The 20673-nt window shown below is 54.4% G+C and overlaps 6 protein-coding genes across 6 annotated transcripts; 2 read left to right on the top strand and 4 right to left on the bottom strand.

Annotated features, from left to right (window-relative positions):
* Nucleotides 1-100: 100 nt before the first annotated feature.
* Nucleotides 101-1419, bottom strand: GLOTRDRAFT_78840 (uncharacterized protein; the record flags this gene model as incomplete). The annotated part of the gene is made up of 4 exons (XM_007869850.1): nucleotides 101-548; nucleotides 599-753; nucleotides 812-968; nucleotides 1027-1419. 4 exons carry the CDS (start codon nucleotides 1417-1419, stop codon nucleotides 219-221), a joined length of 1035 nt encoding a protein of 344 aa, XP_007868041.1. The 3' UTR covers nucleotides 101-218.
* A 166-nt stretch (nucleotides 1420-1585) lies between these two features.
* GLOTRDRAFT_63420 (Sec63-domain-containing protein) lies at nucleotides 1586-8600 on the bottom strand. Its single transcript, XM_007869849.1, has 9 exons — nucleotides 7115-8600; nucleotides 5146-7062; nucleotides 4980-5089; nucleotides 3534-4926; nucleotides 3168-3482; nucleotides 2890-3109; nucleotides 2411-2838; nucleotides 2251-2354; nucleotides 1586-2198 (listed from the first exon to the last, which is right to left on the bottom strand). The coding sequence occupies exons 1-9, from the start codon at nucleotides 8540-8542 to the stop codon at nucleotides 1754-1756; spliced, it is 6360 nt and encodes a 2119-aa protein (XP_007868040.1). The 5' UTR covers nucleotides 8543-8600; the 3' UTR covers nucleotides 1586-1753.
* Nucleotides 8601-9051: 451 nt separating this feature from the next.
* On the bottom strand, nucleotides 9052-11122 carry GLOTRDRAFT_139871 (uncharacterized protein; the record flags this gene model as incomplete). Its single annotated transcript, XM_007869848.1, has 2 exons — nucleotides 10962-11122; nucleotides 9052-10910 (listed from the first exon to the last, which is right to left on the bottom strand). Exons 1-2 carry the CDS (start codon nucleotides 10969-10971, stop codon nucleotides 9052-9054), a joined length of 1869 nt encoding a protein of 622 aa, XP_007868039.1. The 5' UTR covers nucleotides 10972-11122.
* Nucleotides 11123-12197: 1075 nt separating this feature from the next.
* On the top strand, nucleotides 12198-17330 carry GLOTRDRAFT_122261 (uncharacterized protein). Its single transcript, XM_007869847.1, has 10 exons — nucleotides 12198-12452; nucleotides 12502-12621; nucleotides 12669-12780; nucleotides 12830-13111; nucleotides 13164-13250; nucleotides 13308-13439; nucleotides 13492-16678; nucleotides 16735-16826; nucleotides 16884-17001; nucleotides 17064-17330. Exons 1-10 carry the CDS (start codon nucleotides 12229-12231, stop codon nucleotides 17186-17188), a joined length of 4479 nt encoding a protein of 1492 aa, XP_007868038.1. The 5' UTR covers nucleotides 12198-12228; the 3' UTR covers nucleotides 17189-17330.
* Nucleotides 17331-17369: 39 nt separating this feature from the next.
* GLOTRDRAFT_139869 (DNA glycosylase) lies at nucleotides 17370-18826 on the bottom strand (the record flags this gene model as incomplete). Its single annotated transcript, XM_007869846.1, has 8 exons — nucleotides 18468-18826; nucleotides 18391-18409; nucleotides 18259-18338; nucleotides 18136-18203; nucleotides 18056-18085; nucleotides 17747-18002; nucleotides 17618-17691; nucleotides 17370-17564 (listed from the first exon to the last, which is right to left on the bottom strand). Exons 1-8 carry the CDS (start codon nucleotides 18802-18804, stop codon nucleotides 17370-17372), a joined length of 1059 nt encoding a protein of 352 aa, XP_007868037.1. The 5' UTR covers nucleotides 18805-18826.
* Nucleotides 18827-19007: 181 nt separating this feature from the next.
* Nucleotides 19008-20429, top strand: GLOTRDRAFT_63409 (FSH1-domain-containing protein). The gene is made up of 9 exons (XM_007869845.1): nucleotides 19008-19188; nucleotides 19246-19279; nucleotides 19333-19378; nucleotides 19438-19658; nucleotides 19724-19736; nucleotides 19791-19831; nucleotides 19884-19945; nucleotides 20008-20192; nucleotides 20252-20429. Exons 1-9 carry the CDS (start codon nucleotides 19151-19153, stop codon nucleotides 20377-20379), a joined length of 768 nt encoding a protein of 255 aa, XP_007868036.1. The 5' UTR covers nucleotides 19008-19150; the 3' UTR covers nucleotides 20380-20429.
* Nucleotides 20430-20673: the final 244 nt, after the last annotated feature.

Raw genomic sequence — 20673 nt, 5'->3', positions numbered from 1 at the left:
AAAAACAAAAAACAGGAGACGTCAGGTTGCTGTCGGGGCTGGATCTTCCATGCCTCAGAACGATCTCATGGTCATCGCTTATACACTCTGGTCCTAGAGTGCGTTCTTGCATGCAAAGAATTGTACCTGCATTCATGTAACGAGCATAAAGCTCTACAGTGGACCTTGTGCTACACCGCACTGACCAGATTCTTACCGGTGTTTACGGCTATCTTATACTAAACCGTATGGCGTTCCCTAATCTTACTCTTCTTAGCCGCCTCGTCTCGGACCATCTCGCCTTCCTTCCTCCACTGTGCACGTTCATACGCGTCCCACTCTTCCCTGGCATCGATCCACCGCTCCTGCACGTCCCGTACGTCACTCCGAGTGCCCTGGATAGGGCCGATAGCAGAAGAGAACAGACCATACTCATTTGGCCGGGAACTCGCTGGTGCTCCTGATGCAGGAACTACGCCCGGCGGTGCAGCAGCGTCTGCTGGGGGAACGAAGACGCAACCCGTTGCACGGTCTACTACACGCATGAGATGGAGCATCGAGTGCTTATCCTGGAAGTACCATTCATCGACTGCAGCCACCACTCAAGAATGCGGCTTACCTCCACTGCGAGCGTTTCGAACCCGACGAGACCAAAGTCCTCGATCAGGGAGCAGATGGCCATGTTCAGGGCCGCGTACCGAGGATTGTCGCGGGATAGCGCATTCTCTAGGTACGACAGATCCTGTACTTCGGTGTAGAAATCTAGGTTGAAATCTAATGGAGGAGATCGCAATTGAGCAACGGTTCGAAGGAGTTAGGCATGAACACCAACCTAAATCGCCGTATTGCGTGACCAAATCAATCTTCGAGAGGACATTTATATGGGGTAGCTCCAGGTGCAGCATCGCTCTGAGGGACAGCAGCAGGATCGACACATACTTCGACGCGTCCGTGATATAATGCGCATCGCACAGATGTACCGCGGCTAGCTTGAGCCCTTTGTGAACTCCGCACATGCATATTTTGCGCAGACGAGCGTAGGCGTACCCTAATCCCGCTCTTCCCCATCTTTGCAATGATGTTCTTCAGGCTTTCATGGTTCGTACTTAGCTCGACTTGTCCGGGAATGTCAAATACCAAGTAGGTGTCGTTCCCGAGCTCCTTCAGTCGGCTCTCCAGCCAGTCGTAGTTTGCTTCCAGGTACTCCATGCAGTATAGCATGCCACCGTTCGGTCCCAACCCATGTTCGTCCATCACATCGTCGAGTGTGATCAAAGACGATATATCGACCGCGCACGGGTAGGGGATGTTGTCGTTTGCGGGATCGAGGTTGACTACCGCCACCGGTCGGTTGAGCGCGGTGAAAAGTTGATATTTTCCATAGCAATACGTAGATTTACCGCTTCCTGGAGATCCGCACACGATTTCGCCAAAGGGCATGACGAGCGTATGACTCGAGCAGTAATTTGTCGAGTTCGAACGACTGCTGCAGTGCCGTGCGCCGGCCAAACTTGCCACAAACAAGGCACTGGCATGTGCCACAGAGCCACATATATCTCAAACCACTGGCACTTCGCATGCATGAAGCGTGCCTCATGCCAGAATTGGAAGTGTGCTATAGGCTTCCAGGTGCAAGCAGAGCTCTAATGGCCCTATGGCCATATTACAACATCACACTACTACTGTACATACGAAGCAAATAACAATGGTATGCAGGACCAAGAGACTAATGATACATTTTCGCCACATGCAAGGAAGTTACCCGGGGGAACATCTACTCCTCCATCTCGTCCCCGCTCTCCATGTCCTCATCGCTATCACTCTCCTCTCCCTCCGCTACTTCAATTGTCTCCAGCGGAATGTCATGATCTGCGCCCACGTAACTGTCGCAGATCACATATAGGTGCAGGCTGTGCTTGCCCTCAGGAAGCGTCAGCTCGAGCTTCACGGCCAGGCTCTTCGTCACTGTGACCTTCTTGATCGACAACAGTTGCTGGCTCTTGGGATCGCCCACCACAAGCCACCAATTTGCCATTTTCTTCAGGGGGTAGTACGGCGCGACAACGGTCTGATCATCATTGGAGTCTTCCTCCTCGTCCGCGTCCTTGCTGAGAGCCACCTTCAAGGTGATAGGCGCACCCGCTGTGTACTCGCCCTTGACAAGCTCGTGGTTAACATCCAGGGTCGGATACGAATTGACAAAGGTGGCCACGTCGCGCCTGAAAAATGTCCGTCAGCACGCACTGAAATGCAACAGTATCAGACACTCACATCTGCCGAGCATCCATCTGCAAGACAGCGTTGCGCTTGTCATCCTCCATCTCCATAATATCATACACCGACTCGACGCCAGCTTCCTTACAGCGCGCAATTACCTAGCCCGCAGCATCAGCACTGTTGCTCACCGGCCCCCAACGTAAGAAATACTCACATCGGGCTCAAAATGAGGGATCTGCTTGAGTGGCGAGTCAGTTTCCCACATCGCCTGCACGCACATCTGCGACAGATCCATCGCACGCAAAGCGTTCAGCCACGCGTTCGACGATAGGACGTCCACGCAGGCAGATAGCAAGTTCAGCACCTTCTCCAGAACGAGCACCTGATCGGCCGCCAAATCAGGCGGTAATTGCAGGCGGGAGAAGTGAGCCTGCAGAAGAAGGAACGTCTTGAAATGCGGCGCTTCGAAGTCTGCCCGGTCCAGCTTGACTGGGACACGGTCGTAGATACGGCGGAGCAGGACATCCTCGTGCTTGCGGATCGGTATCGTCTCGAACTCGGCAGACGACGACACTACTTCGAGGATACCCTTGAGCTTAGTTCGCTCTTTCAACGACAGCGTGTAGACCTCAACCGTGACGTCTGTGACTTAGGGTTAGCAAAGCGTCTATGTGGCCAGTGAAAACGACATACAAGAGATGTTATAGTAGGCAGCGATCATGCCTAAGTTCAAGGCAGACACATCCATCTCGTCCTCGATAGTGATGCATTTCGAGTTAACCAGGTCATTCAGAGTATTCTCCACTAACTCAGATAAGTGGTCGGACAGCGCCTGGTGACTGACGTTGTGCAGATTATAGTAGTTCGGGTTCTGGGTCATTCGTCGGTAGAAGTACGTCCACGTCAGGATATCCTGCGGGAAGACACGTTTGTGAGCAACGGTTGACATGCACATGAATCTGGATGCTTACCATGGCGTCTTGCTTGTTCTCAATCGTCTTGACAGCAATCTCAGCAAGGAAATAATCATGCAGCAGATGCGTCGGTAAATGTGACTCGATCGGCAGACCCTCGGCAAGGAACTTCTTGTAGAAGTCCTTACGAGTTTGCTGGCACATTAATACGCAGCGACTCCGGTCGTCCTCCAATGGTCGGCAGGCTCGGCCCATCATCTGCAGTACATCCATCACAGGATAGTCGACATACCGATGCTCCTTGCCTTCGTAGTACTGGACACCCATTATGATGACCATGTAGCTGGCGACTGGAAGTGCCCATGCGGTATCCTACGCATAATAGTTCAGTGTAGCCCATTACTATGAAACAATTCTACTGACCTTTGAGGCAATGAGGACTTGAATAGCACCAGATTGGAACAAACGTTCCACGATACGCTTATCCTGCTTGCTTAGAGCCTCGTGATAATATCCGATACCGTGCTTAAGGGTCTCTACTAGCCCCTGATCGCTCACATGATCGAGATGCGGTTGGAGGTCAGCTTCTTCCACATGCAAGAACCGGTTCTCGTCCTGATCAGCACCGCAATGTGTCAAGATGTCGTCTGCTGTCAGTCGGCACTGACGGCGGGAGGGCACGAAGATAATGACGGGCTTGTTGGGCGAATACTCCATGACGGACAGGTAGGCTGGCTTCGCCATGGCAATCATCAAGGATGGGAAGTGAGGGATGTTGAAGCTTTGCAAATGGATGTCCATATCCAGTGGGCGAGCGCTGGGAGGGAAGTTGAAGATGGCATGTGAAGGAGCACCGATCCATTCGCCCAGATCACGAGCATTGGCGAGCGAGACGCCACAGGCCACAATACGAGTCTTGATATCTGTCTGCGCCGAGACGTACCGGGTTCGGGAAATGACCACCTCATACGTCGGACCGATCTCACCTCCCACTAGTTGAACCTCATCTGCAATGAGCAAACCAATAGTCTGGACGTTCTTCCGTTGCCGCCAGCGACGCGATATGACATCCCACTGCGTAGGTGTACAGACAATAACGTCGCCCTTCTCTAGCAGTCGTAGATCGGCAGCGGTCTCCCCGGTGAGACTCACGATTTCCTTCCCGCCCTGCAGATTGCCGAACTTCGACCGCCATTCAGCAACCCGCTGATCGACCATTTCTTGGAAAGGTTCTATGCAAACCGCCCGAGGTTGCTCGCGCTTGCTCCACAGCCTTAGAAGAGCAAATTCGGCGCAGATGGTCTTCCCGCTGCCAGTGGGTGCGCCTACAAAGACATTCTCATCGGACGTGTAAAGAGCTTGGAACACTTGAGTTTGAATCTTGTTGAACGTCTGAATGGTCGAAGCATAAATGCTCTCGAATTCCTTGTTGTGAAGAGCGGAGAGGGGGAGAGGTTGGAGGTCCAGCAACGGGGTGGGAGGCGGAAACTTCTCCGGGAGGATCAGATGCTTGAAAGAAATGGGTAGACGAGTCTCCGCATGAAGCCATCGATCCGAGATGACTGAGATGTAATAGTTGGGGGGTACTGGCTCGAACATCGGTACCGTGATCGTTACGTTATGCTCATCTTCAGCATACTTTTGACGCAGCAAGAATGTGTCGTGGAACAGTATGATCTCGCCATCGACATCCTCCACGATGATCCAGAATGTCTCGGCGGAACCATGTATGTTCTCATCCCAGCGGAAGTCCGGGATGATGGAAAGGTCTATTCTCAGCAGCGACCGGGTGATGGGCTGAACCTGCGCTTGCAATCTAGAACGCGCTAAGTCAGGCTAAGGACATCCACCAGAACTACGAAAGCGTACTGAAGCTTGGGGAAACTGTGGACGAGGCGATGGACTAGTTGGCCTGCCTTCGGAATACCTAGCAATTCCCCAATCTCGGGAGGGTTCAGATCGAAATAACGGTACCATGGCTGAAGTGGGGATACATCAGTCACGCTCAAGACTTGATACGACGAGGGACACGTACGAATTGTTTCCCCTCAGCTTTACGGATAATCTCAGGAGGCACCCGCTTGAATTGGCGCAAAGGGGTCATGGAACCCCACATCCGTCTTTCGACCATCTTGCACATATCCAAGGCAGCTCTGGCTGGCACAGCCCAACCTCGCTTCAGGCATATCTCGAACATGGCACGGAGAATACGCCCCGCTGACTGCTGGACGAAAACCATGTCCGCCACTAATGCGAAACCTTCAAGTTTCAGCTGTGAAATGTACGCCTGCAAGAGGACGTTGATTTTGGCAGCAGGCTCATCGACACTTTCCTTCACAGGGATCGGGACGCGCTCCAGCAGCTTTCCAAGCTCCAGCTTTTCCTCTTGTCGCACGGGTATGTATTTGAACTCGTTCGACAGAGCGAACACCCTGAAGAGCTCGAGCATCTGCATAGACGGACGCAGGTGCTTGTTGTATGTCGCCATAGAGTTGTAGGTGACGTAGTAATGAGATGCTATACGACCAAGTTCGGTGCTTTGGAAGCGACCGGACGCCCGTTCGTACTTGATGAGGTGACATTTCTCGAGCATGGCAGCGGCAGAGTGAATGATGTCGGCACGCTTCTGGACCAGACCCTGGTCGTCCTCGTAATCGACGCCGACACTATAGAGACTCGGTGACTTGAGCATGCGGACGTACAAATACGTGTAGCCCAGCCACTGGACAGCTTCGTCGCGATTCCGTATTGTGCCTAAGACAATCTCCGCATTCAAGTTATCTGCTAATTTCGCGACGAACTGAGATTCGATAGGGAGCTGTTGATTCATCAAACTCAAGTAGTACTGGAGCTCGGAGTGATTCGTGATGATGACACCTTCTCCGAACGTGTCATACTGTGGGCGACCGGCGCGGCCAAGCATCTGCAAAACGTCTTGAGGGGACAACTCCACCCACCGACCCTTCTCGGGGTTGTAAATTTGCGTGCCCTTGATCACGACGCAATGCGCTGGAAGGTTGACACCCCAGGCGAGAGTCGCTGTGCAAACAAGAACTTGAATGGAGCCATCGGCGAACAGTTCCTCCACCAAACCACGGTCCTCCCTTGTCATGCCGGCGTGGTGGATAGCAAACCCGAAGGGCAACAGGTCTTTCAGATTGCCATCCTTCACGTTGCCAGCCTCCTCGTTCAGAATTTCCCGAACGGCAGAGTCAGGCTTGACAAATTGCGTTATGGTCTCCTTCTCGATAGCCATATCTCGTATAAATTTGGCAGTCTTGGCCGTTTCCTTCCTCGAGTGAACGAACACGAGTACCTGATTCTTGCCGGCTTGATCGAGGACCTTCTCGTAGCAGACCTCGTTCATGACCTGGTACCGTTTAATTGCCTTCTTCTCGGTGACACCGACGAACTGCTGCTGCAACGGACATGGCCGACTGGATGCATCGAAGTAGAACAATCCCTTCGACTCGTCCACGCGCAAGAAGGTCGCGACGTCCTGGTAGTTGGGCAAAGTAGCTGAAAGACCGACGAGGCGCACGTACTCGCCTGTTTGCTCCATCCGCCTTATAGTCCTGGCTACTATACTCTCAAGAACAGGGCCACGCTCATCGTGCAGGAGATGAATCTCGTCGATGATGATGAGTCGGACAAGATTGGTGTAGCTCGTGTCGGAGCTCTTGCGCGTAATGACATCGTACTTCTCTGGGGTAGTCACGATGATCTGCGTCTCGGAAATTTGCTGCTTCGTCATCTGAGCATCACCAGTTAACTCCCCGACTTTGATTCCGTAGGGTGCGAGCCGCTTGCTGAATTGGCCAACTTGCTCTTGCACGAGCGCCTTCATGGGCGCAACATAGATGACCTTCCATGAATCCAGATCGAATTGCCCGGTGGCTTCGTCCCTCCACTTTGACATCTCATTCAGAATAGTGAGAACCGCGACGTTGGTCTGACAGGGGACTGTAAGATAATGTAATAACAGGCCGATGAATAAAACGTACCTTTCCGGCGCCTGTAGGAGCGCATAACAGGATAGGCTCATCGGTACCGAATGCAGTGGGGTACAGTTTGCTTTGGACAGGGTTTAAGTGCTTGTACCCAGGGAAGGCCTCCCTTGCCCATGCCGGAAGATCGGAGATGGGTACCGTCGCGGCATCACTCGTCTTCTTCTTAGGCGCGGGCACATGGATCTCCTCAAACCCTTTCCTAGCGCGCTTGAAACTCCCTTCAGGGAGCTTGCACTTCTTATTCGACATCAGATGCCCACCCTGGCTGAAGGCCATGCTCTCCAAATCGACAACTCTCTTAGGTTGGACCGTTGAGCCGGGTGCGAGCGTACCTGTCTTTGGGACGTCAACCTTCTTCGCGTCCTGGTCAACGTCCATCGCGTCCGCGTCACGAGCCTTCGCCTGTCTGTCACCCGCGAGTTCACGCAGAATCCATCCAACTCCCTTCTCTCGCATAGCAACCTCGACGTTGACTCGTTCATCCGCGTCACTTCTTTGCAACTTGGTACACCAGACAATCACGTCCCTGTTCTTCAGGAACTTCGTGATGAGAGGGAAGCTTTGGTACTCGAACAGTTCCATGAGCTGGTTCTCGCAATCCCGAAGGCTAGATTCTGAGCCGAGTATTGACAGGACGGAGGAGGCCTTGTCCGCCGCCGTGACAGGGTCAGGGTATACCTCGGATACCTGGCGCTGCACCCAGAACGCGTCCACTTGATGAGGCGAGACGATATCCTTATCCGCCTTTGCCTTGGCTGTAGTCCGGGCAGAAGACTCTCCGCCGACAACCAGCTCCTCACCTTCGAGGGTCTCTTCGGGTGCCTGATCCTCTTGGTCCTCTCCCATTTCCTCATCCTCATCGTCAGTCTCTTCTCGTACCTCGTAGCCTTCCTCTTCCTCGTCCTCTTGCTCCTCCTCGTCGAAGACAACGGCGACACCCACGTCCTCATCAATTTCGCCCTCCTTCCGCTCCAAGTCAGGGTCCACTATCTTCTCGTCCTCTGCGCCGTAGTCCGTAATCTTCTTCGACAGGTTAACCAGTTGCGAGAAGGACTCATTCGCAATCGGCCCAAGCACATCCTCAACCTCCTTCTTCTTGTCGAAGTCTTTGAGGCTGTCATTTTTCAACGTCTCGAGCACTGTGTCAGCAGCGCTACGTACAACGTCCTGCGCCTGGTCTCCAAGAGCTTGATGCACAGAAGAAAGAATAAGTTCGTAAACTTCTCGCGTCTCTGCTGTCCGTGGGCGGTATGTGAGCCCTTCCACATCCTGTGTCGCCTCGATAATGTCCGCATAGCCAAAGCCAGCAGCTTCAGCTTTCCGCTTGCTTAGCTGCTTCTCCGTAGCCTCCTGTCGCTCCGCGGCCCTCTTCTTCTTCTTTTCTACGTCCTTCGGAGCCTCCCTCTGAACCCGAGAACCCATTTCCCTCGGGTCAATTCGACCCGCCAAGGACGTTGGGGCGCCATCAGGCTCCTTGTCTCGTCGTGGCAGCTCAGACCGGTCAGCGGTCAAGACCAGAGAGGAGATAGCTCCATAGTTGTAGCCAGACCAGTCCTTCCTGCCAGACATCGTGAAAATAGAGTAGTGAGCGTCGTAGATAACGACGGGCGTGAAGAAGTAATGTCAATGTGCGGCATTGTAATGTTGCAGTTACGTAATCAATTCACACATATGTTTTGCCTTTCCTGGTATCATTCTCGGACGCGCCAGGATTTTTGATTCTAAGTTCAAGTTGACAACAATGATTACATAGCTATTGTACTGAAGCTACACAGATCGACGTAAAAGTGAAGGTAGGGTGAGGTGTCATAACGATGAATGAGTGGGAAACCTTAGGGATACAGTCCGCGTACGGTATATATGATGCAAGTTAGGGATACAGCCAAAATGATGCGAGAAGGAAGACGAATGTACACTCATAAATACCGTGATCAACACCGGATGAACATCTCCACAGGAATGGGCTTCCTCCTCAGCCCATTGCTACCCGCGCTGTCGCAACTCTCAGCGCTGTCGCTGGCGTTGGAGCTTCGGCTGCCCCTCCTTCCAAGCGTCCTCGAGTCCATCGCATAGTTAAAATCCATTTGGAACGACCCTCGCTCCGAGACGGGCTTCGGGCTCATCAAGCCCGCGAACCCGCTCTTCGCCTTCTCCCTCGTCTTTCCTCTCCTTGGCGAGAAGTTGAACCTCAATATGCTAGAAGACGCCGACATCGGCGGTTGGCTTTCAGCGATGGACGATAAAGTCGAAGATGACCAACGTGAACGCAGCGGTCTCTCCTGAGCCTCCTCAGAGCACGTCGGGTGCGGGCTGTACATCTGCCCGACGGGCGTGTCAGGCATCGCCGCCTCTGCACCCTCCCTGCCTCTCCGCTGAACCTGCTCCAACGTCGTCGCGATCTCCAGCTGCAAATCTATAGGCGACAGCGGCAGCTCCACGCCCATAAATAATGGGGACGCGTAGAAGTCACCGTCGGCACTGTCGGTGTTTTGAGAGTACACGCTCGGCGTCTCGGGCTGAAGGAACAATTCCTGCGTGCTCCCGTCCGCGACTCTAGAAACCACACCGTGACCCTCGGGGCTGAGGAGATCGCCAAAGACATCGCTGACATCTGCAGGCACCGACATGCGAGGCGGCGGGCGCGAGCGAGCCGGGATGGTGATCGTAAGCTCGTTCTTGGCAGACCGTACCGCATTGGCGACGGAACTCTGGGAGCTCCGACTGCGGCGGCGTGCCGAAGGAACTGGTGGGGGAGGTCGGTTGGGGAGCTTGATAGCAGACCGCCTTCGGACGGGGAAGGTGGGGTCAAGCTGAGCGCTTGGACACGCGGGTTTGCCATACATACTCGAACACCAACGTGATACATGCATGAGAGACTCAGGCCGGGCGGCTGCAGGTGCTTCGATATTCACCGGAGAGCTGGGCTCCCGGAATGCCGCCGGTAAGGGCGAGCAGAGGGTCAATATATCTTCGAACTGCTTCTTGTACCATTCGCCGTCGTCGTCGATCCAGTCGTCCTCTTCCGCCGCGTGACACTCGACGTCCTTCTTGGCAATCTGTAAGGGTCGCACGGGCGCCGCTTTGGACAAGGGTGAAGGCGGGAATTCATCGTCGGACGTAACCGGGGTTGTCGGGATTCCTATGCTCGAAGCAGCAAGGCTCGTGTTAGAGCCACTCGTGCGAGATGTGCAGCTGCTCATCAAGGATGGAGTGGGTGAGCGTGAGGGTTCTCTTCGGCTGGGGGACAAGGCCCTAGGTGGCTGGGGGAAGTCAAGGACTAATCCGATGTCGGAGAATCGTAGGTTTAACGAGTCCGGAGAGTTTGTTACGTCGCTGTCGTACGATGATAAGCGGGAAGATGAGGACGTTGGTGAGGACGCGGGTAATGGGGGCCGGGGAGCTGGCCGGGGCGATTCATATTCGAAATCAGCCGTGCTCTTCAGAGAGAATTCTTCCGCTCCAGTGAATCCCACTGGGCGCGGCCGGGTCGCTCTCGTCTCAGGAGCTCTGATGTCTAGGACGACATCTGGGCCACAGCGCCTCGGTCCGAGAGTCGAACTGCCCCCGAGGTTGCGACTGGCAGAGCACGGCACTTGCGAAGAACACGACGAAGGTGTGGTCGGAAATGTCTGTTGATAGTAAACTTCCTCCTCCTCGGCGACTTCAGGAACAGCGTGCAGTGGCTTGCCCATCAGAGGGCACAAATCTTTCCAGTTGGATGCTTTAGGTTTTCGGACCCGACTGCGCTGCTGGCGTTTGGAGCCGGAAAGCATGGTATCTTTGGAAAATACTGGACCTCCGTCAGTACGTAGATGTCAGAGTAAACTTCATCTTCACTCACGAGAAGTCATGTCGCTAGCCGTAAGATTCAATGATAAAACTTGCGAGAGGAGTGTGTTCGAGGAGTAGCAAGCGAATTCGATGGCAAAGAGGAGAAACTGCAATTACCCAGACAGATTCCAGACGGTGGGCGGTACGAGGTACATCGCCCTCCATACCCATGTATTAGTATACATACCGTCGATAATAGCTTTTGTTTCCGCTGGCATTGTGACAAAAGTGGACAAAAGACAATACCTTCCATAATGGGGCACAAGCGGAGTTCGAATAGTTCAGCGCGAGTTTGCTATTGTTTCAATGGATTCGTTTGGAATTCGCTTTGTACGTATTGTTGCGCCGCCCTCCCCAGCATGTCGAGAATGAGGAGTCTATGTGGAATTGCAGAAGGTAAATTGTCCGCCCTAGTCGACGGAAAGTAGCAGGATTTGTTGGACATCCTCATACCGCCACAGGCTCGCTTCCTTTTGTGGGTGTCTGATTGTATTTAGGATTCGAAAGTGTGATACGTTTCAGCACCCTAAGATCACAGAGGAAGCAGAAGCTTGACCTGCCAGAACGCTGGACTACACGGTCCTTGGTAACTAATAGAACTGGCCTGTGAATCATCTGAATCCTTCGGATGTAGCGCGGAGCGCCCCGCAACTAACGAAGTCCAGGCTTCTCGAAGTAAGCTGGCCTCCAAAGTGGTGAAGTCAGATCCAACGTTAACCCGAAGCTTGGTAAGTTGGAGAACTGAAACGATTATGTGGGAATAGCGTACGGCGGCTTGAGACCTACGAGGAACTCAGCAAGCCATGACGCTCAGAATCAGCTGAGTCCAGATTAGGAAGACAGGATGCCTCTTTTGGATATCAATGGGCACAGCGCTAACAGTAAGTAGTCATCATACTTCTTACTGCATCCTGTAGTTGTAGTCTCTAGTCAGCTGGAACTAAGTATATATCTATAGTCTTATTCGTCGCTCTGTAGAAGAGATATCAGCCACGAGATCCAGGATAGACACCAACCACTCATTATATACGGTGCCAGTGACTGGTACATAGCTAACGACTGTCATTTCACCTCGGTAGGACTATGGCTGATAGCAAGTCATGCAAAAATTTAACGGCTGGACAACACTGACAGGGGATCCAATCAGCTTTTGATATTTACAAGAGCTTATAAGTTGCAGTACATACATGCCTGCCCTAAATACAGCACGTGACATAACGCCTACGCTCCTTCGACACGTAGGGTACCGCATAGATTCTACTGCTTAAACCGCTATCATGAAATTAAAAGAAATCCACAGAACGTCGACGTTCGCCTGGTCGCCTTTACCGGCATTACCGCTGCTGGCAACGGGAACGGTGTCGGGAGCGTTGGACGAATCATTCAGCAATGAGAGTCAGCTGGAGATATGGGCCCCCGACTTCATGAACAAGAATGAATTTGACTTGGGTGGGGAAGGGGAGGGTGTAGGTCCCAAGGGATCGGTCACAAACAGCTCAAGGTACGCTGCAAAGCGCTGGCAAGCTTGTGCAGAACTTATGTTACAGCAGATTCAACCGCATCGCATGGGGATACGTCGAAGGCAACCGCCCGAGCGGCGTCATAGCAGCCTGCATGGAGAATGGTGAACTGGGTATCTGGGACCCGGCCAAGATTCTGGAGAACGCCTCGTACGTCGCCTGTCTGCGCGTGGGGGCCACAGCTGACTCGGGGACAGGGTGGAGGAGGCGCTCATCATGAGGAACACGACGCACACCGGACCCGTGCGCGGTCTCGATTTCAACCCTATCCAAACCAGCCTCTTCTCCTCCGGCGCCGTGAACGGCGAGGTGAGTAGCCCGCATGTCTACCCGGGTTGCTTCTGAGCGGTGTGGCTAGATATACATCTGGGACCTGAAAGATCCGAGCAAGCCCTACTCCCCGGGGACGCGCAGCTCGAAGCTGAACGAAATCACGTCCCTTGCTTGGAACAATCAGGTTCCCCATGTGCTTGCGACGTCCAGCAGCACTGGGTATACTGTAGTATGGGATCTGCGAGGAAAGCGGGAGGTGACTGCATTGGCGTATGGCGGCGGTGCGGGCACGCTGGCAGGCGGACCGCAGGGCGGTCTGATGGGCGGTAGGCGGGGTATGAGCGATGTCGCATGGCAGCCCGATAATGTGAGGGAGTTTAGCACTGTTGCGAGCAGTGTACTGAAGCTTCTGCGTGAAGGCTACGCGGCTAGTGACTTCTTCCGAAGACGACGCATCGCCAGTCGTGATGGTCTGGGATCTCCGCAACACGCGGGCACCGGAAAAGGTGCGAGAGCGGTTATTTTTTTTTGTTTGGTTGGCTACGGATTCACCGTTTTCGCAGATTCTCACTGGACACGAGAAAGGCGTCCTCTCATTGTCCTGGTGTAAGCAGGACCCAGACCTACTTCTTTCCGCTGGTAAGGACAACAGGGCGCTCTGCTGGAATCCGCAAACCTCAGAAATCATCGGCGAAGTACGTTTCTATTTCGCTGTAGTAAGACAAGACTAACACCCGCGTGCCGTAGCTGCCGACCGCCGATAACTGGGCATTCCAGGTTCAGTGGTGTCCCAGAAATCCTGACTTGTTCGCGGCTGCATTCTTCGATGGCACCATCGGGATTCACTCCGTCCAGTCTACGAACGAGCCTGCCGTCGACGTCCAGGCGCCTACGCCCGCCCCGGATGGCGCTGACATCTTCGATGTTCCAAGCATCTCCCGTATGACGCAGGGGACTTTGTCTCTCAAACAACCTCCCAAGTGGCTGCGCCGTCCCGTGTCAAGTTCCTTCGGCTATGGCGGAAAGCTTGTGTCCGTCTCAAATTTACAGTCCAAGGATGGGTCGAATCAGAGCAGTGTCGTCCACGTCAGGACCGTCGTCACGGAGCCCGGGATCACAGAACGCGCCCAGAAGTTGCGCTCTGCCATCGACGGCCAGGCGCTCAACTCTTTCGCCGATCATAAAAGTCAGATGGCGGAGCAAGACGCGGAGTCCAGTGTCACGTGGAAGGCACTCAGCAGCTTGTTCCGCGCAAATTCGCGGGACGAGCTGGTGACCCTGTTGGGTTTCTCGAAGGAGGAAATCGCCGTTCGCGTCGCTGAGGCGGTGGCGAAGCTCAAAAAGGAGGCTGATAGTGCGACCGAGACGCCCAGATCTCCCTTGGAATCATACACCAGTGAGACTAAGTCAAGATCTGTAGTGTCCTTTGCCGAACCTGAGAAGTCGCCGTCGGAGGCTGGTGGGGAAGACGCTGCGGACGATGCAGCAGGCAATCAAGAGGCCACGCCTTCGGAGGTGAGCGGCAGCGCTGCGTCGGAGAACACAGACGCTACGCCAGCTGTGGACGCGGAGTCGACGACGACGACTGTGCCCAGTCTCTTCGGGGATGATAACGGGGCCGGGACACCCCAGATGGATGCAGCGGCAGATTTCTTCAGCAGCATGGGCATGTCCCAGAATCAGGGTGACCAGATGACCGTGCCCCATACGAACTATGCCTTGGACTCGTCTGTTGCAGCTACGATTGGGTCTGGTCCTTCCTCGGTGGCTTCCGAAAGCTTGAAGAGCAACACTTTCAGAATATACCCAAACGATGAGTCGGAGACGGACCAGCTGATCACCAAGGCGCTTGTCCTGGGTGACTTCGAGTCTGCAGTGTCGCTGTGCCTGTCGTCTGATCGCTTTGCTGATGCTATCCTGCTTGCTGTCAAGGGAGGCACCGAACTTCTGCAGCGCACCCAGAAGATATACTTTGAGCGGTGCACGACCTCTTCTCCCTACCTTCGCTTGTTCCAATCCATTGTGACCAACGACCTGGCGGATATCGTCCAGAACGCTGACCTGCGGGAGTGGCAAGAGATCTTTGTTGTCATTTGTACTTTCGCGAACTCGGAGGAGTTCCCGGCTTTGGCTGAGCAGCTTGGTCAGCGCCTCGAATTCCAATCTCACCTCGCTGCTGGCTCAGATAGCCCTGACGCTGCGCAGAGGGCTCGTGAGTTCAGGAAGAACGCGACTCTCACTTATCTCGCCGCTGGCCGCCTCGAACGGCTCGTTAACATCTGGATCGAGGAATTAGTTGAAGAAGAATTGCGCCTTGCCTCCGGCGAGGATAGCCTCGACGGTTCCCGCTATACTGCTCACGCGCACGCCCTGCAGTCGTTCGTGGAGAAGGTCACAGTATTCAGAAGCGCGTCCAACTACGTCGATACGGATTTGACAGGGTCATCGGAAGATACCTCCGCCATGTCGTACAAACTCTCTGCTCTTTACGACCGTTACTTTGAATATGCCGATCTTCTTGCGGCTCAAGGACTAGTGAAGGGTGCCGTCTCCTTCATGAAATTGACGCCGCCGGAATATAGCGGTTCATCCGGATCGGCCTGGGATTTCGAAACCGGCAAAGAACGTTTGCTTGCAGCTGTCAATGAAACAGCACCTGTGGCAGGTTCGTCCAAGATCGCGGCACCCGCTGCCCCAGCTGTGCCTACTGCATCGTCCGTGTCCTCTACCTCCTCCTACCCATATGGTCAGTATCAGCAACCCGCCCAGCCCACTCCGCCAGTCATTACCCAGTCCTCTCCATATTCTACTTACGGACCTGCGGCCACGCAAAGTACGCCTTACGCTCCCGCGCCAGCGCCAGCACCAGCCCAGACGAGCTTCCAGCAGCCGTACCAGCAGCAACAGGCATACCAACAGCACCAGCCCTACCAGCAGCAGCAGCCTTACCAACAATCTGCGGCCCCGTCACCATATTCGAACACGTCCGGCAAGTATGTACCTCATCTGCAAAACCAACCAAGTCCTCAAGGGCCTTCGCCTGGCATGGTTCCTCCGCCCAGGGCAAACGGTGGCCCCCCGGGTGCAGCGACATTACCTCCGCCACCCAAACGTGCTAATGGGGGTTGGAACGATGCGCCTATGGTTTCCGAAAGGCGTACTCCTAATCCTCTAAATATCAATAAACCAGCCCCAATAGTATCACCCTTCCCGAACGCGGCACCGTCGCCCTTGCCACAGACGCCTGGTTCGCCGTTCCAAGGACAACAACAGCCGAATCTACCTCCCCCACCTCGATCAGGAAGCCGACAGGCAAACGGTCCTCCGCATCCACCTCAGGCTGGTCAACGATTGCCGCCTGGAGGAGGACCGGGGCCTTACCCGCCTCATGGGCGCCCAGGGTCGATCCCTCCTCCAGGAGCACCCCCGCAGAACATGGCTCCCCCACCGCAAAGGATGATGTCTCCACCACAGATGCAAGGATCGGCCGGGCATCCCCCCAGTCAGTTCGCTCAGCCGCCTCCCCGAGGCCACATGCCGCCCTCCAATATGAACCAGCCGCCTCAAGGGCCGTACGCGCGTGGCACTCCACCGCCGATCCAGCAGGTCAATAACCCGTACATCCGCGCCACCCCGTCGCCCAGTCAGGTGGCAGCTCCAGGCCCGTATGCGAGGACTATGTCGCCTCAAGCGCAGAGCGGACCTTACGCGCCTCCCCCGAGTGGTGCCAGACCTGGTCCGCCTGGACAGCATATGCAGGGCCCTCCTCCACACGCCGGTCCTCCACCCGCTGGTCCTCCACCCGCTGGTCCTCCACACCCTGGTCCTCCACACGCTGGCCCTCCGCCTTCAGGTCCTTCTGCTCCCCAAGGTCCACCTGGCGTCCGTTCGCCAGCACCGCCTGCAAAGAAGGAACCTGCGGGGCCCAAGTATCGTGAGTCAAACTATGCGATTCAGCCGTGAGGACGGTCTTCTAACTTGTGACTGTAGCTCCGGGTGACCGTAGTCATATCCCAGATACGGCGAGGCCTATCTACAACGTCCTCTCGGAGCAACTGGCGAGACTGAAACAGACTATGCCTGTATGTTTTCCGGCCGTTTCCTTCGTGGAAAGTGCCAATGCTTACCGTTCATTGCAGCCCCAGCAAAAACGTGTCGCGGATGATTTGGACAGGCGGATCAATGGTTTGTTCGACGCTCTGAACTGCGAGACGTTGTCGAGGCCTGTCGTGGATCAACTTCTTGATCTTACGAGTGGTGCGCACGCTTCCTCGGTCTTCGTACGAAGGCGGGACTGACCTTGCGTTGTGCCTATCTAGCCATGGCCGCCCATGACCGAGAGGCGGCGTTGACCATTCATATGGATCTGCTCACGCGGGGCGCCCTGACAGACGACATCGGGTTATGGATGTCAGCTGTGAAGCAGCTCATTATGCGGTTGTGATTCATTATGAAGTTCGTATACGGATGTGAGTTTCCAAGGACGATGAATAGGGTCTATAATTCGAGATCAAAATATGGCTGCTGCTGTAGTAAATCTTGGTAATAGCCTGCAAGCGCTGTGCGGATTCCGAAATGCACATCTCCGGTCGCTGACGAAACGGATACCGCCAACGTCCGAGCGGCTATGCCGACTCTTCGGCCTTCACGTCGTCATCCATAACTAGCAGGGCAGAAGGTAATCGGTCGAGCGGGACCTCAGGCATTTCTTCGTCTTTGAGTAACTCGACGACAGCCATGGAGTCAGTGTCAAGAGCGCCGCTTTTCATCTGGTCAACTACATCGTGGAGGGTAGTGAACAGCCTGACTTTATCTGGCAGCTAGAGCAATGTGTCGGTGAGAAGGTCATGGATGAGACGAAGATGCCACTGACCTGATGGCTGACGACCCTCCCGGACGTGCTAGGTACGACGAAGAATAGGGTTTCTCTCACCGTACTGATTTCATCTCAATAGCCATGCTGTCAGTAAATATCGATGGCAACACGGGTGTATCCACTTACCCCCGTCGGCGGATGTATGAACAGCTTTGTACGGCTGCAGGCCGTACCCCTCATCCTTGCCTTTACGCGTCTTCTTGCGAGGACTACTCGGTGGTTTGGGGCGGGCGCTAGTGCCGAGCGGCTGCTGCAAGGCCTTCTCGACGCAGAGCCAGATCCCGCGCCCGACGAAACACACGATGCGAGGGCGCCACCGCGCGACCTTGGACAGGAAGGCTGGGACGGAGGTGGCCATTTCGGCGGGGGAGAGCTCAGCTTGCTGGTTAGGGATCAGTTGGTTGGTTGGGGAGAGGTGGAAGGGGAAAGAGGTACCTCGATTGAGGGTCGGTCGACTAGATTGGTCTACTGGATGTTAGGGAGACGAGGGGCAGAAGATGAGGGAGAGAACGGACCAGGCCAATGTTGTAGGATGAAGGGAGGGTGAAATCTCGAGTTGGAGGGATTAAGGATGGGGTGAAACCTGTCAGCCCGTACTTCATGGGTGAGTAGGCTGTATTGAGCACAGATAGACGAACCTGACTGGTGAAGGCATTTCCAAAAGTGGTTCGTGGGGTTGGCGAAGTGGTGGCCTTTCTCCGCGGACATGTACCCCGGGCTGGGGAAGATGGGTTACGTCCAGAGAAACCGATGATTGCTAGGCCACTCACTTGATCCCACAGAACATTACTGTGCACCAAGATAGACGTGTCACATTTATCACATCATATATTAGTTGAAAGCGCACCGTCAAGCTCCTCCTTCAGATAATCCTGGAGGAAATTCAGGTGCGCATACGTCTCCGGAGCAGCGTATCCCCTCTTAGACTTCTTGGGCGAGGGTGTCCTCGCCGTCGAGACATCCAATGCTGCCCGTCGCTTGCGTGGTGTCACTGGCAGAGTGTGTGCGCCATTGCTATCCGACTCCGTAGGTCTGCTCAGCTTGCGCGGCGAGCGGCGGGGGTTCGCGAAGGAGAAGGAGAACTGCGAGATAGATGAGCGGAGATTCTGTATCGCACTTTCGTCTATAATTTCCGTATCATCCGTGGACTCCAGAACTTCAAGTCCGTCTAGACGAGCAGCCATTTCGTGCCAGTGGTTGGGTTATAAGGTCCAGTTTACGAGTGGCAATACGATCCCGCTAATTAGCCGCGCTAATTAGCCCCTGATCCGACTTCATTTCATTCAGAGTGCCCCCGTCGCTATCAGCAGTCTTCGGCGGTGCTTGCATGCAAAAAGACGACAAAAGCGCAGGATTGTTTCTCTCTTCAGTCGGCGTCGGCAGTACTGGCACAAGGTTGAATCAAACGATGCCGGGCTGCATCTGACAAATCGACTACAAATTGGCGTGCAGATTGTCCGGCGGCTACTCTATCTTTTGCAGTGAAAACTCTCCTCGTGCGCGCTGAACCTGGCTTGGACGTCTACTAGAATGGCTTCCGCTACTCGGAAAATCCTTCTGCTTCATGGGTATGTTGAGCGTAATAAGGCGAGACCGACTGCAGCACTAATTGCGTCCGATTGAAGGTATTCCCAGAATGCGAACATCTTCAGCAAACGGGTTCGTGATCGCAAGTCTATTCGTCCGGTGACCTCCTCATAAGCTACCACTAGATGGCAGCGGTGCGCAAATCCATGGCGAAAGACAACGTCGAATTTGGTGTGTTTCCGCCTTTCCTCCGCGGCATATCTGTCATCCTCATTGCATTATCATTTCAGTCTTCGTAGACGCTCCCATCGTCCTGCAACCTGCTGACATCCCGAGCAATTGGGGCGTACCGCTCGAAGCGTTGGGCGCGCCGGAAGCGGCAGCCGCGGACGAGGACCCGTCGCTCATGCCCCGAGGCTGGTGGCGCGCGAACCCGGATCGGTCGATCATGACGGGGATAGAGGAGAGCATCGCGCTGTTGAGGGATATGTTGAGTCGGGATCGGTACGAAGTGAGCTGTAGTTTAGCGAATCTATGTGGGTGCTGAGAGTGCTGACATTCGTATCTGGGGACAAGGGCGTATTTGGATTTAGGTGTGCGGCGATTCTGAGCTGTTGTCTGTGGAGAGTACTGACCAGTGCATTCAGTCAGGGTGCCGCCATGGCTGCGATAATCTCCGCCCTGGTACGTTGCCTTCCGCTCCTCCTTCATACTTCGTCTTAGCTCGACTCCCCAGCTAGAAAAGCCCGATCTCCACCCACCCTTCCTAATCGACGGGAAACCGCCGCATCCACCTCTGTACGTCCGTCCGTTCCTCGCTGATCGATACATATCCCAACCTGCTGTTCATCGCTCTCCAGCACATACTGTGTCGCCGTCTCAGGCTTCCGCCCCTCGAGTCCGCTCTGTGATGCCCTCTTCACACCCTCCTACAACACGCCGACACTACACATCCTCGGCAAGGGAGATGTGATCGTCGTTGAGGAGCGGAGTCAGGGCCTGATCGACGTCTCGGCAAATAAGCGTGTCCTGGTGCACGACGGCGGTGAGTGTTCAGTGCTTGTCACTTGCTCTATCATGCTTTGTAGCTGATGGTATGGAAAGGTCATTTCGTCCCGCTGAAGGCGAGCTGGCGGTCGTTCTTCAAAGAATATTTCCTCAATCCCACCGGCGACATACCGGCGCCTGCGGGTGCTGTCAGCGACTCTCTAAAGAGTGCAGAGGGTAATTGATCTTTAGCAAGATAGCTTGGATATACGAGGGTTACCCACGTTACATGGTCTTAGAAATCTAATGAATACATAGATCAGTGTAAGTGCTTATCATTATTGGAATTCTAGAAAGAAACACCCGATCGTGCAATAATGACGCTGATCGGGCCTGATCAATGATGGAACTATCGTGCTTGAATGTGCTTCTCTCCAATCAAACTCCCCGAAATCCATCAAGAGTGTGGCACCGGCCGTCTTACAAAGTATTTGAGACCTCTATTACTCATCCAACCTTATACGCTACTATAGTACTCC

This window comes from Gloeophyllum trabeum (assembly GCF_000344685.1).
Source record: "Gloeophyllum trabeum ATCC 11539 unplaced genomic scaffold GLOTRscaffold_00010, whole genome shotgun sequence".
Lineage (NCBI taxonomy): Eukaryota > Fungi > Basidiomycota > Agaricomycetes > Gloeophyllales > Gloeophyllaceae > Gloeophyllum > Gloeophyllum trabeum.
The sequence above is the reverse complement of the archived record's forward strand: the minus strand, read 5'-3'. Positions and strand labels throughout refer to the sequence as shown.

What these genes read in the sequence shown, in the direction of transcription:
- GLOTRDRAFT_122261 (XM_007869847.1), top strand. Translation starts at nt 12,229, where the DNA reads ATGAAATTAAAAGAAATCCACAGAACGTCGACGTTCGCCTGGTCGCCT. An exon ending in GACTGAAACAGACTATGCCT is followed by an intron (nt 16,827 to 16,883) that starts GTATGTTTTCCG and finishes CGTTCATTGCAG; the next exon opens with CCCCAGCAAAAACGTGTCGC. An exon ending in ACTTCTTGATCTTACGAGTG is followed by an intron (nt 17,002 to 17,063) that starts GTGCGCACGCTT and finishes GTGCCTATCTAG; the next exon opens with CCATGGCCGCCCATGACCGA.
- GLOTRDRAFT_63409 (XM_007869845.1), top strand. Translation starts at nt 19,151, where the DNA reads ATGGCTTCCGCTACTCGGAAAATCCTTCTGCTTCATGG. An exon ending in AAAATCCTTCTGCTTCATGG is followed by an intron (nt 19,189 to 19,245) that starts GTATGTTGAGCG and finishes GTCCGATTGAAG; the next exon opens with GTATTCCCAGAATGCGAACA. An exon ending in CGAACATCTTCAGCAAACGG is followed by an intron (nt 19,280 to 19,332) that starts GTTCGTGATCGC and finishes AGCTACCACTAG; the next exon opens with ATGGCAGCGGTGCGCAAATC.
- GLOTRDRAFT_63420 (XM_007869849.1), bottom strand. Translation starts at nt 8,542, where the DNA reads ATGGGTTCTCGGGTTCAGAGGGAGGCTCCGAAGGACGTAGAAAAGAAG. An exon ending in CTCCTACAGGCGCCGGAAAG is followed by an intron (nt 7,063 to 7,114) that starts GTACGTTTTATT and finishes GTCCCCTGTCAG; the next exon opens with ACCAACGTCGCGGTTCTCAC. An exon ending in AAGTCCTCATTGCCTCAAAG is followed by an intron (nt 3,483 to 3,533) that starts GTCAGTAGAATT and finishes TATTATGCGTAG; the next exon opens with GATACCGCATGGGCACTTCC.